Source organism: Mus caroli, chromosome 2 (genome assembly GCF_900094665.2).
Source record: "Mus caroli chromosome 2, CAROLI_EIJ_v1.1, whole genome shotgun sequence".
NCBI classification, from domain to species: domain Eukaryota; kingdom Metazoa; phylum Chordata; class Mammalia; order Rodentia; family Muridae; genus Mus; species Mus caroli.
Window position 1 is genome coordinate 97,272,832 of NC_034571.1, and position 15,208 is coordinate 97,288,039.

General features: G+C 47.7%; 1 protein-coding gene across 4 annotated transcripts; it reads left to right on the forward strand.

The window, feature by feature from the left end:
- The first annotated feature begins 364 nt into the window (after window positions 1-364).
- On the forward strand, window positions 365-12,807 carry Lmo2 (LIM domain only 2). Of its 4 annotated transcripts, none has more exons than XM_029474698.1 (4): window positions 365-626; window positions 1,009-1,610; window positions 6,896-7,111; window positions 11,788-12,793. In XM_029474698.1, exons 2-4 carry the CDS (start codon window positions 1,360-1,362, stop codon window positions 12,005-12,007), a joined length of 687 nt encoding a protein of 228 aa, XP_029330558.1. In that variant the 5' UTR covers window positions 365-626; window positions 1,009-1,359; the 3' UTR covers window positions 12,008-12,793. The 4 variants fall into 4 exon arrangements, with proteins under 4 accessions (XP_029330558.1, XP_021009740.1, XP_021009735.1 ...); XM_021154081.2 differs by having other exon boundaries at window positions 371-626; window positions 1,391-1,610; window positions 11,788-12,807; XM_021154076.2 differs by lacking the exon at window positions 365-626 and having other exon boundaries at window positions 633-1,263; window positions 1,391-1,610; window positions 11,788-12,807.
- The last annotated feature ends 2,401 nt before the right edge of the window (window positions 12,808-15,208 follow it).

A 15,208-nucleotide genomic window follows, 5' to 3' on the forward strand; every position in this document is an offset into this window, starting at 1 on the left:
TGTCATCATCATAAGCTAACGGGCCTTGAACGATTATTTCTGGACTCAGTTTCAAGGAACTCAAGGCCCAGGGGAACCTAGGTTTTTCTCCTGCAAAAGTAGCTAGCTAGAATCCCTCTCTTCCCTTCTGCATTTCTTTCTCCTTCTAGAACTTGTCTTCAAGCTTGAAGGAGAAACCTGCCCTTTTCTTTGTTTTATACAGGACAAAATAATAGTGAGTAATAACTGTAAGTCTTTTTATCGGGAAGGAACTTCCTCCGGTCCAAGTATTGCTGATACTTTACAGAGAGGGCCAGCCTCACCGCTGGAGTTCGCTCTTTGAAAGAGGCTAGGGGAGGGAATTCTGCCGCCAGCCGATGGAGAGGAGACCCGGACAACGTGGTCCCTCCCAGACACCCTCCCTGCGGGATTAGCTGCCCCCAGCTCTGCTCAGGCGCACCTAGCGCGTGAGGTTCCTGGTCACACAGCTTGCGCCCCTCTCTGGAGCGCAGTCGCAGCTACTAGCTTGCCGCCAGCAGAGCCGCACTGTCTCGGGCATCGCAGAGCACCAGGACCTTGGACTTGGGACCTCGAACCCAAGACGAGCGCGCGCTAGCCAGCCATTAGCAACGCTTGCATTTCTGCAGGTGCTTATTTCACATTCTTGTCTTTTCTTTCCTGCTGGAACGGCCGAGTGGTTACTTTCAGCCTGAGACCAAGGAGAAAGGCAGAAGAAGGGGAACTCTGAAAAAGACAGTTTAGTGGCAGCGGGATTCTTGCCCCAGGAGAGGGGCTCAGGGGAGACTCTCGGTCTCTGCTGCGGGCCCCTTTAAGAAGCCAAGTCAGGGCTGCCGCTGTCGCCGTTGCTGCTGCTGCCGCTGCCGCTGCGGCCGCTGCTGCTGTTTGGATTGCTAATCCCCAGGAGCCCCGTTTAAAAAAAAAAAAAAAAAGGAAGAAAAAAAGGGGGAGGGGGCGGGCAGCTGTCTCTTTAAATGTGATTTCCTTCTATTGTATTTGAATCGTGATCAGGAAAAAGGAAATGAAACCAGAGACAGAGGGAAGCTGAGCGAAAATAGACCTTCGCGAGAGAGGAGGGAGCCCGGGGAGAGCCGCGCGGTCAGCTCCCCGCCCCCAGGCCGCCGCCCCCTCACTGCCCCCGGCGCCCCGACCCCGGCGAAGGTGCGAGGGGCGAGGGGCGACCGGGCGGAGCCGGCTACTGCGCGCGATCGGGACCGGGCGGCTGCGGCGGCGGCTGTGGTGACGGCAGCGGGACCGGGATGGAAGGTTAAGTCCTGAGCAGCGGCAGCTGTCGCAGCCACCGGAGGGAGGCCGGGCTGCTCCCCGGCCCCCTGCCTTGGCCGCCGCGCGCCGGGCAGCTGGATGATTCGCTCTCTCTCTTTGGCGTTTGAAGGGAGCGCGGTGACTGTCCTTGAGCGTGGAGGGGCGAGCTCGCCAGCGGAGCGACCGAGCAAGAGGAGGCGCAGGAGCGGCGGCGCCCGAGCACCCGAGGGGGTCCGAGTCCAGGCAGCTAGCCAGCCACGCGCCACAAAGGGAGCGCCCCCGCCGCCCGGCACGCCGCCCCCCTCCCCAATGTCCTCGGCCATCGAAAGGAAGAGCCTGGACCCGTCTGAGTAAGTGTGGCGCTTCTGTTCCTGCACCCCAAACAAGGTCCCAGGCTAGGCGCGAGGGGCTGACTCCAGGTGCGCGCCCGCAGCGTGCCCTTGGTCCCTCTGTCTCCCAGGGGTTCTCTTTCCTCGCGGGGGACTCAGGAGACACCGAGAGGGACTGGGCGGCGGAAGCTGTAACTGGGATCGACCCTGCGGACCGCTCCGGGCTATCTGGAAAGCTCCCCAAACCTTTACCAGGGCCAGAAAGTTTGCCCGGGAGCTGGCACCCGGAGCTCTGAGGCACAGGTGCAGGGCAGGGAGAGTGGAGGACAAGATTCTGCCTTCTCCCCTTTCGTCCCACCCTCTCCAGGTTCCCTTCCTTTTTGTCCATTTGGCCTTGGAAAGGGGGGGGGGCATCCCAACTAGAACATCCCGGGGTCTCCGACGTCGACTCTCCTACCAGGCCCGGAGTAGAGCGGGACAGTTGATGAGGTCCGCCTGACCACCTGGGAACTGGTTCTGGGCTCCAGAGACTTCTAGAATTGCTAATCTGGCGTTCCTCCCGGTACATGTTCGCCCCTCCCCTGAGTCGCCTAGTGCGGGCATGTGAACCTCGAAAGTTAGTGCACATTTTTTTTCTGTCTAGTATGTTTTTCTAGGGAGCAGAATCTCATCGAACTCTCAGAAGGGCTGGGGGCGGGGGGGGGGGGGGGGAGAGTCAGCGAACCAGAGCTTTAATGAGCATGTACTGTCTGCTCTGAGCTTTGCGCTGGTTTGCAAAGAACAGCCCCCCCCCCCCATTCCATAGCCTGTACCCTCCGAGCCCATTCTCTAGCCTTAACAAGGGGAGCCAGGAACGAAGGTATCTTTTTTTTTTTTCACGTCCACGCAAATGCCCTTTTAAGAGTCATTAGCTGTCTGGTTTTGAGTTTTTATTCCTTTGAAGTCCTCATCTAATCCTTTGAAGGGATTTGTTAACACAAGACCAAAGGCACTGCTAATGACTTGTCCGTTTGGGCTTTTAAGATGCATTTGTTTTGGTGGGGTTTTGCCCCCCTTTTCTTTTCTTTTCCTGCTTTAAAAGAATTGTGCTTTCCTGCTGGAGTTTTCCTATTCGCCTCCCCCCCTTCAATTTCAGCCTTCTGTGGTGTTTATTTACCTGGGCTTTACCCTCAGCCAGCAGCATAAAAACCCAGCGAGTTCTCATAAAACTCAGGAAGTCCCACGATCCAGCAAGAATATAAACATCACTCTCCAGTCCTGAAGGTTAAGACACTAGCTCAGAAAGGAGCTAGGTTTGTTGGCAGGAAGACCAGCTTCCTTAAAATCTCAGGAGAGAAACAACAACCCTTTAAAGAGTCAGTGTCTATAGCTTGTTCCCTTTTAAACATAAGCTTAGAATTACATCTGGGCCCCGAGTTTTCAGAAATTGGACAAGACATAAGATTACACAGTTGGGGAGGCAGTCTGGTGAACTGCTGTTTACTGGCTCCCTATCAGTACCAACCTAACCACCAATCCTTTATTAGATGTTGAATCTACAGAGTTTGGCTTCTTAGAAAAATTACTAATTACATGAATGTGTGTGTGCACCTAAGCTCAGGTCCCCTGGAGGCTAGAGGTGAAGGGTCTCCCTAGAGTGGGAGTTACAGGTAGTTGTGAGCCATCTGATTTGGGTGTGGAGACTCCGACTTGGGTCCTTTGGAAGAACAGAAATCATCCTTAAACTGCTGAGCCTTCTCTCCAGCCTGGGAATTGTGTTCTGTAAAGGAAGTTTACTCTTGCTAAAATTGGTGCCTTTTTTTGTCCCAGACTAGAAAACTGAAAGGTATCTCATAGCTGTAGTAGTGAGCATCTACCTAGTTCAGGAGGTCCACTGGTAGTTCATCTTTCCTGCAGTATGTGTCCGGTAAAGGAAAGCTGTAACTGAAGATGGACAAGCCCCGTGGGAAATGTCTGTGGAACATTTCCCCTCTTTCTGGGAAATTGTTGAGAAATTTTTGCCAGAAATCAAAGCTAAAGAGATACTCAGGTGTCATACTTGGGACAGGCTGGTGGGAGAATATCAAATATTAACTTAAGGTAAATCTCATTTAGTCTCTGGCTTAAATTGTTCAACAGAGGTAATGGCGTGTCATTAATTATAGAAAGATAGACCGAGTCCGAATCTTGTCCTGTCTTTATCTGTTCTCAGACCCTCATGTCTCTGTCTCCTGCAACTAGCTCTCCTGCTAGCGGCCTCACTGAGTTCTTGCTCAAAGCCAGCTTGGGTCTTTACCAGCTTGGATCTCCAGATGCAGATCGGTCCTTGCCTAGGCACGTGCAAAGGTAGCGTGTGCACAGGAAGCCAGTATTCATGAACACAGATTTCCTTTACCATGCAATTGGTGTTCCCTTCTGCTTCCCTACAAGTCATTTTAATTCTAGCGAGTTTTGTTCCAGCTAAGTACAAATTCTTCTCTTTCAAAGTTGGCTGTAATAACATCCACCATCTGGGCATCAAGCATGATGGGAGTTCTGTGAGTGTTTTTGAAAGCCCAATGTAAAACCTTGAGCTACGGCAAAGGGTAGAGATTAGATTCTGAATTGGTGCACTTGAATAGGCCAAAGATCTTAGTTAACTTTCAAATATGAGGATGGATGCCTTATATATACCCTATAGAAACAAAGGCTCTAGTAGGAACCTGACAGGGTTTCTCTTTGTAGTTCTAGCTGTCCTGAAACTCACACTGTAGCCCAGGCTGGCCTCAAACTCAGAAATCCACCTGCTTCTGCCTCCAGAGTGCTGGGATTTTTAGGTGTGTGCCACCACTGCCTAGCAACTTCTAGTGTATTACTAAAACGATTTAAGGTCTTAGCCCACCTCACCCATAATTCTGTATACACGAGAGACTGAGGCAGAAGAATGGAAAGTTCCAGGACAACCTGGGCAATTTAGTGAGATCTTGTCTTAAACTTTAAAAGGAAGGAAAGGGTTTTCGAGTTGCCTCAGCTGCTAAAGGTGCTTTCTCTAAGTCTGATGACCTGAGTTTGATTCCTAGAACCCATGTGAAGGGAAGAGAGAACCCGAATACAGCTCAGTGGTTAAGAGCATCCCCTGCTCTTACAGGGGACCCAGGTTGGATTCCCAGCACCCATACTGGGTGGCTCACAACCCTCTGTAACTCCATCTCTAGGGTATCTGAGGCCTATGGCCTTCTGGGGCACCTGCCCTTGTGTGCATCTCCCCCCCCACACACACACACACATACAATTATAAATAAAAATAAACCTTTAAAAACAATATAAACAAACAGAATTGAGAAAGAGGTCAGTGGTGGAGCACCTAAAGTGACTAGGGACCTGGCTTTGATCATCAGTCCTGAAACAACAAACAAACAAACACCACCTAAAACCTGACTTGATCTTTGTTTTTCTCGAAGAAACTGACCTGAGCTTCTAACTTCCTGGGTCTAAAAGAAGATACTCTTATATTTTGTGCTAAAATGGTGGGTTTGGCATTAGCATTTAGCTAAATATTGACAACGGATGCTTAATAGTCTCCTAGATAGGGTCACCTGAAGATGCTGGAGTGCCCTATAAACACTCATTCCCCTAGTCTCACTGTCCCCAACTATAATGGAGCTGAGCTTCATGGGTACAGGCCAATTCGGCCACAAGGTCACTTGGTAAAAGTGCCAAATAAAACTAAGAGACACAGACATATCACCTAGGGTACTCAGGAGGAAATTCCATTGGAGATTTCATAATAGGAATAAAAGCCAATTAAAAAAATTTTTTTAACTAGATTTTTTTTAAAAGCAGGTTTTATTTGAACAATGTTCCAGGAGCACATTAATTATTACAAATCAACAAGCATTAATATCCCCTGTCTCCTACCTGACATCACACTCATTTCTTCCATGCCGTTTTCTCTCAGGAAACTTATTTCTTACATGTAAAACAAAAGTGGTCAGGTTCCAGGGAGGCAAAGCAAGCAGAAGGCCCTATGTGTGACTTTAAAGCATTTTTTTTTTTACATTCGTGTGTGTGTGTGTGTGTGTGTGTGTATCTATGTGCATGGGTATATAAATAGAACAACCTGCTGTAATTGGCTCTTTCTTTCCACTGTGTGTGTCCTGGGGACCACATCAGATCATTGGGCTTGGTGGCAAGCACCCTAACCTCCTAAGCATCTTGTGATCCCCTACATAACACTTTTTAAATGAAAGAACACATCCCTCAGGCTCACTGTGAACAACGTGCCTGGATTGAGACTTTGGTATCAATTTAATTGCCTTCCACTCTCATTAAGTCCATTGTTTGGCCCCTCCTCCACTCTCTTTACTAATTTGATTTTATTCAAACTACTTTTGCTGTGGTGAAAAAAGTTTGAAGGAAAAAAACACATCACCAGTATCCTCTGTCTGTAAGAATTGCATTGTGACCCAGATTTCCTGCCAGAGTCATTCAGATCTCGTACTTCTTTGAGACAGTGTCTGATGCAGCCCAGAGCCTGTGGATGATGCTGATGGACTTGCCATCCTACTCCTCCAAGTTCCTCCTCAGGATGGACTGGGTTGATGTCCCCACTTTAGGTGGTACTGGAGAAATGACCGTTGGGCCTCTGACATGTTAGGCTGTCTCTCTACCCATTAAGGTGAATCTCCAGCCAAAGACTCATGCAGGATGTGGGGAAGAATGCAGAACTTCAATCGGAATAATTAGATACTGACGGAACTTTCTGTTTGGGGAAGAGAAGGCAACCAAATATAATTTCAATGGCTTTCTTCCTTTTTTACCTTTGATTCTGTACAGTGGGAAGGTCTTTGTAGGGTGCATTCAACAGATTATCTGTAGATTGTTAGCACACTGGGTCATCAGATGCTTTGACTGTGAGCAACTCCTTTAGTCCCAAGTCTATTCTTTGGGACTCTTTGGCAGTGCCTGTGTCCAAAGAAGAAAGGGAGGTAGGGCTGGGAAGATGGAGGAGAGTAGGAGGGGAAGGAGGAAGAAGCAGATTGGATCAGAGGTGCCTGCAGCGATGCTGGAATGTAGTCAAGGGTCCAAGCGCTATCTGTAGGTGCCTTGGACACCTCCCAGTATCCTGTCTTCAGTTTTTCAGATGATAAGGTCTCTCTAGCCCACTCCCGTCTTTATCCAAGGTTGGCTGTGTCTATGCAGTCTGAATTTGGGTGTCCTTTCTCCTTATACTGCTGGAAGGAAATGTAGTGAGGTTCCCCATAGAACCTTGGGCATGCAGCGATTCCTGGGACCTTGTGCTTGTCTCCCTTCAGGCAGCGTATCCTAATGCTTGGCCTCTTCCCCAGGGAACCCGTGGATGAGGTGCTGCAGATACCCCCATCCCTGCTGACATGTGGTGGCTGCCAGCAGAACATAGGGGACCGCTACTTCCTGAAAGCCATCGACCAGTACTGGCATGAGGATTGCCTCAGCTGTGACCTCTGTGGGTGTCGGCTGGGAGAGGTGGGGAGGCGCCTCTACTACAAGCTGGGACGGAAACTGTGCAGGAGAGACTATCTCAGGTATATCCCTCACACTTCTGGGGCACATCTGGGGTTGGACACATAGTCTCTAGCTCCTGAGGTGTCTGCCTAAGGGGGGCTAGGCTGTGGAGGCTGAGCTTCAGCTGCCTCTTCAGAGAAGCCGTGAGTTCTTCCCCTACTGTGGCTGTGTTTGCAGAGACACATCACTGCACGGTAAATCGCCGATGTTTTTAAAGGTAAGAGAATAAAAAAGACGGAATTCAGAATAAGGACAAAATTCTGGTGGTAGGGGCAAACCAAAGGATAGGGTTTGGAGAAGTGTACATAGGGAAATACCCGGGGAACTAGGGGAAGAGAGAGAATTCATTTATAAGTTTCTTGGGTGGGTTCTCATTCAGTACTCAATAAGCATAAGCATATGTGTAGATATTTTTTTGTTGTTGTTTTTGGTTTTTCGAGACAGGGTTTCTCTGTATAGCCCTGGCTGTCCTGGCAACTCACTTTGTAGACCAGGCTGGCCTCAAACTCAGAAATCCACCTGCCTCTGCCTCCCGCGTGCTGGGATTAAAGGCGTGCACCACCACGCCCGGCATGTGTAGATATTCTTTTGCACAACTCCAGTGTTATTGATGAGAACTTTTAAAATAGCAATCTGTCCTTGCTAGTGAGCCCCAAGCGCTGAATTTCATAGCAGGAGGCTAGCCTTCAGCATCTATAAAGGTGAAGTCAGGAGGTTTGAGTCATTACTCCATTGCTTCCTAGTACTGGCCTTGGGCAATGCACACCAGCCTCCACTTCCTGGATGTAAAATGGGGATTGTAATTGTACTTACTTCTAAAGTTAGAATGAAGTACTTGAATTGGTATGTAACTTAAGAAATAGGTGGTAGCTGAGTTTATAATTGACAGGTGCCATGGTGGGATCACACATTATTTTCCATTATAACGGACAAGAAGATGGTAACATGGAAGGCAGAAATAGAAAGTGTACAAGGCCAAGCGAGACAGAAACATTTCCCCTGAATTTGTGTGTCCTGGCACCCAGTGAGTGCCTTTGTCTGGCGTGTTCTAGCATCTCTGGCTTCTGTATTAGCTGCACTGGAGGTAACTCTGTACCCCATACTGCCAGATCCACTCAACTGTTCAGCTGTCAGTTCTTCGCCATCTTCCTGTGGCAGAGGCTCCACTGAGCGTGCAGCCCCAGTGTATTAGGACCAGTGGAGAGAAGCTCTTCAGACTCCAGTGCCCTTGGCTGCTAAGCAGGCTCTACCCGCTGCATGTGTTCTCAGGGCACTGCACATGTGAAATAAAAACAAAACTGCTGGGCGTTCGGAAGTCAAAGGAAGCTTACCTGCCCCCCGCCCCAAAGACTGAAGTAGCGTTTACGTGCCTACACTGCAGTCTTTGATTGAAATCATTGCAGATGTGGTGGTCTTGGGCAAATGGAAAAGAGAGCAAGTAGGTCTGACTGTCATTTTGTTGAATTTCTTTCTTCCTTTTTTTTTTTTTTAAGTCATAAGAAACTAGAGCAGAGATAAATACAGACCTGGTTTTTACTCACCCCAGGCCTGCCAGGTCCATGAGAAAGCAGCTGGGTAAATGACTCCCGCTGGGCTCCTGCCTCCATCCCTGTTGAATCATTTGAATCTTATTAAACGAAGTCAGATTCGGGGAGGTCAAAAGAGCCGATTCCTCCCTATCTCCCCGGTTTTATAGAACATTCAGGAAGAAAGGCGGCACTGCCTGGGCTTGTTAATCTTTTCCATTTTCAAAAAGGAGAAGGAAAAAAAAAAAAAAACTAGTCTGGGAGAGCCCAGTGTTAATTAACTTGTGTCTTGGTGACACGAAATAATTCTTCTCCCTGCTACATTCCCAGACAACATGTTAATTAACTCTGCATTAGTGCAGGCGTTCCCAGCCATCCTTTAATATTTATATTATTGTTATTAAAATGGGCAGCAGAAAGCTTAAGGCGCTAACACCTCTTGACAGTGAAGGGATTTCTATTTCATTCAGGGATGGTCCGTTAGCCATGGATTTCTTTACTTCAGTTCTTGGACATTTCCAGAGCTATTTTGTCAGGATAAGTTCAGAATGACCCCGAGGGTCCTCCAAAGAGGTCCAGTCCCTATCTATGCCTAGAACAACTTCTCTCCATGAGAGTCTTGAATGGACAACTCTCATCTGGTCTTTTTGAGACATTCAACCTCAAATAACCCAGGACCCCACCACCACCCTCATCTTTCTCTCATATACAACTCAGACCTGCTACTGTTGCATTGTGTTAGGTACCCAGCCTGGATCCCCTTAGATCCAATTTTCTCGAACTTTTATGTAGGGCAATCCCTTTAGCCTATGGTTCTGTTTCAACAGCTGGCACCTACATCTAGCCAGCATCTGTTGTAGCCAGAACTATGCAGTCTCACCAGATCCTGGTACCAAAGACACCCCAATTCCTGCAGCTTAGAGGGGGGCCAAGGCCACTTGGAGACAGGACTTATACTTCAGGAGTCCCCAGACATCAGGCCAAAGCTCCCACTGAGGCTGGGCACCTGAGATTGCTTCTTGACTCCCTCACCTTTTTCTCACTTACCCTGAGGACATCATAAACCACTTGAACGTAAATCCTCCCCTGTGGTCTGTTTCTGGGATATCCAGCTAAGATGAGGATTCTGTGAGCCAGAGGTTAATGCACACATAAACGGCCAAGTGCTGGCCCGTTTTCATCGCTGTTAGCCTCTCCAAGTCCCTGAGTTGGGGTGGGCTGCCAAGACCTCTGCCTCCAGTCTTGGCTTTCAGTGTAAGCACATAAGCCAGGAGAGGACATGTCATTTTCTCGGGTCACCTACCTAGTTAGAGGTGATTCTGGGACCTGAGCTTCTGTCCCAAACATCAGTCCTCTGTCCTCCCGTTAGCTGCTTGGTGTGCTGTCATTTGCCCCCTGACTTCCCTTTAATGAGCTCCCGCTTTCTTAAGGTCTACACCTCAGGCACTCAGACTCATTTGCCGCACACTGTTCTCTCAGTCGTGTGTCTCTGCTCAGCCCCAAACTTAACTTACTCAACAATCAGCACACCCACCAGAACGCTCTTTCTGCTCTGTGTCCTCCAATGGGGCAGTTGCCTGCAGCTCCACCGTCTGCTCTGGTAAGATAGAGTCTTCTCCCCCATTGATGAGTCTGCTTCCAGCACAGAAAGTGGGATCCAGAACAGAGATGACCTCTGACCCTGCTGCGGGGAGCTCCCTCTCTGCTCACAGGCCATCCATTTTGGCCAAATGTTGCAGGCTTTGGTGGCTGTCCTTACCTCTCCTACAACCTCTTAGGATGCACCAGCCGATTCTCTCATTTTTTAGAGTTGGTACAGACTTCTAAGGAGAGAAAGCATTTACTGGAAATAGTCATAAAGACTTTGTGCGGAAGCTACGTGCAGACATGCTGTGTTATGAGCGCTATGTAAAAAGGACCCTGCGGCAGCAGTTGAGAGCACACCTGGAATGTGTTCACATAGCCAGAATTGGTTCAGTCATTGACCTCTGATGCTCTGACACGCCCTACATGTCACACTAACATCTAAGCAAGGTAGATGATGGGGTTGCCAAACCACCTTCTGGTCCTCATGTTCTTCTTCCAGGCAGGCTTGTTTTCAAAGGTTAGCCATCACTAGATCATTAGTACAGTCTGCTGAGCCTTCTCTTCTGTGTCTCTGTCAGGTGTAGGGATAGTTGGGAATTTCTGTTTCTAACAAGTTCCTGGATGCTGCCAGCCCCTGGGCTGGCTCCTTTTCAACCACTGCAGTGACTCCAAAGTTGCCTCCCACACCTCAACACTAAGTGTCGCTTGCTTAAGTGACTGATGCAGCCGAGGCTAGGGAGAAACTTGATTTAGATGTGAGGAGAGTCACCTCTCCAGAGAGTCACGCTGAGTGGCCAGGAGGAGCATGAATGAAGAGCCTCTGTGCATCATGGAGAGATCCTGTTTGTCCTCTGGGTCTCTGAGGCATGATTAGTGGCACGAGTTATCTCCCGGGACACCCCTGTCTCCTGGCAGCTGGGCTCCAGTGAATGGTCATGTGGACATGGAATGTGCAGCTTGAAGGGTAGGGATGACTCAAGGCACACTCCCCAAAGGGGGAAATTAGTGGCTGTTGACATGATAGTGAATTCCTGGTGACCTACCCCTCCAAGGGCTGGCCCAGCTCCTCTTCTGCAGCCAGAGTCCCTCTAGGAAAGAGACACAGACTGCATGCCTTACTTCTCACACGTCACTTCAGCTGCTTCTCTTCCATAGCTGGTCCACACAGCCTAGAGGCCTGGATAAAAGTAGGGAAAGGCTTGGGGAGGCGAGGAATAACAGCATGCAAAATGTCATCGTGTCTTTTTTTTTTTTTTTTCAGGGAAGGATTCATGGGCTATTAATTGGGTTCATCTGTCTTGCTTATCTGTTTTTATGTTTAGATAGCTTATTACTGTGTATCCCAGTCCTATGTGGACCTTGCCATCTTCCTGCCTCAGCCTCCTGAGTACTAGGATTACTGCTGTAATCCACTGTATCCGACTAGGTGCAGCATTGCCTAGGTTTTTTGGAATCCTGATAGATAGATTCACATCAGTCTATCATCTCACATCCATCTATCGTCGCCAGCCGCCATCTTTCTGTTGTTCCTGCCCCTGTCTCTTAGCGTTTTTGTTTTTGTTTTCCTTCTCTTTTCACCCCAGGCTTTTTGGTCAGGATGGTCTCTGCGCGTCCTGTGACAAGCGGATCCGTGCCTATGAGATGACGATGCGGGTGAAAGACAAAGTGTATCACCTGGAGTGTTTCAAATGCGCCGCCTGTCAGAAGCATTTCTGTGTAGGTGACAGATACCTTCTCATCAACTCCGACATAGTGTGTGAACAAGACATCTACGAGTGGACCAAGATCAATGGGATCATCTAGGCCAGAGTCCCAGGCACCTGTGGGGAGGTGTTCAGTGAAGACGCTGTCTCGGTGTGGTCTTCACTCTTAGGCACTTTGGGAACCTGAGGGTGGGTGAGGCATTTCTTAGGAGATTATGGACTCTTCCTGGGCACTAAAGACATAGCAATCACATGACATAATGTAAAGGCAGAGACTTCAGTGACAAAAAGGACCAGCCCTTAGAGAGAATTTATGGTCACAGGCTAGCCATAGTAACTGACAAGATTAGTGGGAGGAAATATTTGGGGACCAGCATGCACTGTGCCATCCTGATAGGCTTCCCCAGGTAACTATCGATTAGATGTGACCTTGGTGTTCATGGACTAGAGTTGTGCAATTAATTTTTTTCTGGCTTTGGTAACTACCCTGTTCTAGTCACAGTCCTTCACACTAGGAAAGGAAAGAGAGAAGAAATAGTCACTCTTTTCTTCTTTCTTTCTTTTTTTTCCTTGGTCACCTTCCCGTGGCCTTAAGCTCTGGAGCCAAGGGAAACTGCATGGAGGTACATTTCAGTTGGGAATGAAATCCACATCTTTCAACCAGACAAATATTTATAGCAATGTTGGTGAATCACTGTTTTTAGACACCTTCATTTTGAGGTGAGGCGCCCCACAGATTGTTTCTATACAAATGTAAATCTTTAAAAAAAAAAGGTCAAAGTTGTTCAACTATTTTATTATCTTAGATTATATCAAAGTATTTGTTGTGTGTCATTAAAAAAAAAAACCTTGATTCTGAAGACTTAATAAAAATGACAAGCTGAAATGCAGTGCTGTTCTTGATGGGAAATGAATTACAGGTTGGGCCAGCAGGGAAATTGTTTGCTTTTTTTTCCCCCCCTTTGGAAAGGTGAAGTCAATACACAGTTTATTTCTAGGTCAAATAAAAGCTTCCATTTATTGCAAGGGTTTATATGAGGTTTATATAGGTTTCTGTATTACCAGCAATTATGTAACAGGCCATCACGTAGCTCAGAGGGATATAGAATAATTAAGTTGTTATTGTAAAATGTGCATTTCACGTTGGCATTGTGTGGAGTGAGGGGAAGGCAGAAGAGCATTGCCTTTGGGAAACTTGTAACCTAGAAAGCACACAAATACATAAAATAGATTCCCTTTGGGAGAGAAGGTAATTACCTGGCTTGAAATGTGGCAAAGATGCTGAGCTTGACGTTTCTATTTTCCAGGATGTGTGTCTCAGGGTGTTTTATGACAAGTGGTTAAGAGGACCTTACTTTGAGGATTTAAAGCTGGCACCTTGGCTTGTCGTGTCCCTGCACCCTCATTGGGGGCGTTAGCTGACTTCAAGCGCCACCTGCTGGTCATTCCTCAACCCACCAGCCCAAGGGTGTCCTCCATGAAGGATATACTTTCAATTATTTCATAGAACCGTTGGCAAACACCAGTGAGTCTAGATGTGTTTAATTATCAAGATGTCAGAAGCATGCAGCTAAAGCTATGTTTAATTAACTTGAAAGTACTTTAACGTCTCTGTCATTGGAGTTTATTTTTCCCTCTTTAATTCTAGAGAAGGAATAATGAAGCAATGACTGACTCTCCTGGCCTGTAAAATGCTCAAAGAGGTTGGGAGATCTGCCTGCTTAAGGTGGCCTATTTAAAACAAATCCAATTATATCGTACCACAGCCTAGGTGGCCCGCAGGTGCTCCCTCAGAGGGAATGTTTGCTCTAACTCAGCAGTTCTCAAACCACAGTCCCTGAGCCTGGTCACCAGCATCAGCATGAACTTGCTGGGAACAGACCCTGCCCACAAAGCACACAGAAGCAGAAACTCAGCAGGGGGCTGCCTGTCCTGGAACAGACCTGGGGGTGACTGACGCGTGCTCTGAAGCTTAAAAATGGCTGTTTTACTACAACTCCCAGCTAGCTGGATCACACGCTCGAAGTTGTTACTATTCAGGTTAGTATGGTTAACCACCGAGGAATTCACACACGTGGACAAACACTGCTTACCATAGGGCCGGAAACTGAGACTGCACCTTGTTCGGCTAACAGCTGGCTCATCCTTCATCTGACACACTTCATCACAATTCATTCTAACAGTTTTTAATCCAAGCTCTTCTGTTTAATTATAACTAGTCAAATATGGCAGTGAGCTTACAAGAGTGAAGGATCCCTATCCAAAGACTAACATATCAGGCATCCTCACTCTCCCTGGAGAGCTAAACACAGGATGAGCATGTGTAAAGAAAGGTACATCGTGGAGGGCTGAACCTGTATTTCCATCACGGACAGACGAAGCCAAGGCAGAACCAGCCTTTTATATTTAATCCCGTTCTTAAGCCGCAAGCTGCTGCCGATAGGTGATTTGTTTGTTCTTCTTTCGCACAACACATAAATTACCAAGATGAGCCCGCTGTACCCTAGCAGGTATTTCCATTTGAGCCTGTGCAGATATTTTTAATCCGTACAATACCTGCTCTGTTATACATCTTGCAAGTATATGTGTGTTCCAATATAATTTTTATGATGTTCAAAATTGAACCAAAGCCTTCATGCGACCTAGGCAGATGCTATAGAGGTCAGCCTAGTGTTTTAACCACGCCAGCAGCGACAGTAATAGCAATTATTGCTATGTAATTGTTTTTCTTGGATTTTTGTTGGAGACAGAGTCTCCTTGTTGCCTAGAATAGCCCAGAGCTCACTATGTAACCCTGGCTGACTCTGAACTTCTTACTCCTGAGTGCTAGTAACATGGTCATACACCACCACACTTGGCTAAACCCAGTATTAAATAAAATGATCTCTGCCTGGGTAATATAAACTTTATAGCTAACCCCAGCTATAATAGTACAACTCATATTAAGATTTATGAGGTAATTAGTCCAGATCATCACCATCCTAACAAAGGGATCTCTGATACCACCTCCTCTCTCTCTCTCTCTCTCTCTCTCTCTCTCTCTCTCTCTCTCTCTGTCTCTGTCTATTTCTGTGTGTGTGCACTCTGGTGCCATAGAGCACGTGGGGAGGAGAGGACAGCTCTGGGGGAGGGGGTCAGTTTTCTGGATCTAGAAAACGAACTCAGGTCATTGGGCTGGTTCATGCACCTCTACCTACTGAGCCATTTTGCTGTTCCTTATGGGTGCAGAAAACTACCCCAGGGCCTCCAATAGCTAACGCCTAAATGACTGCAGAGAAAGAGACAAGAGAGGCCAGCTCCC

Excerpts from the sequence above, each read along its gene's own strand:
- Lmo2 (XM_029474698.1), top strand. The coding sequence starts at position 1,360 with ATGATTCGCTCTCTCTCTTTGGCGTTTGAAGGGAGCGCGGTGACTGTC. Across the intron at positions 1,611-6,895 it reads AAGAGCCTGGACCCGTCTGA|GGAACCCGTGGATGAGGTGC; the intron begins GTAAGTGTGGCG and ends CCTCTTCCCCAG. Across the intron at positions 7,112-11,787 it reads TGCAGGAGAGACTATCTCAG|GCTTTTTGGTCAGGATGGTC; the intron begins GTATATCCCTCA and ends TTTTCACCCCAG.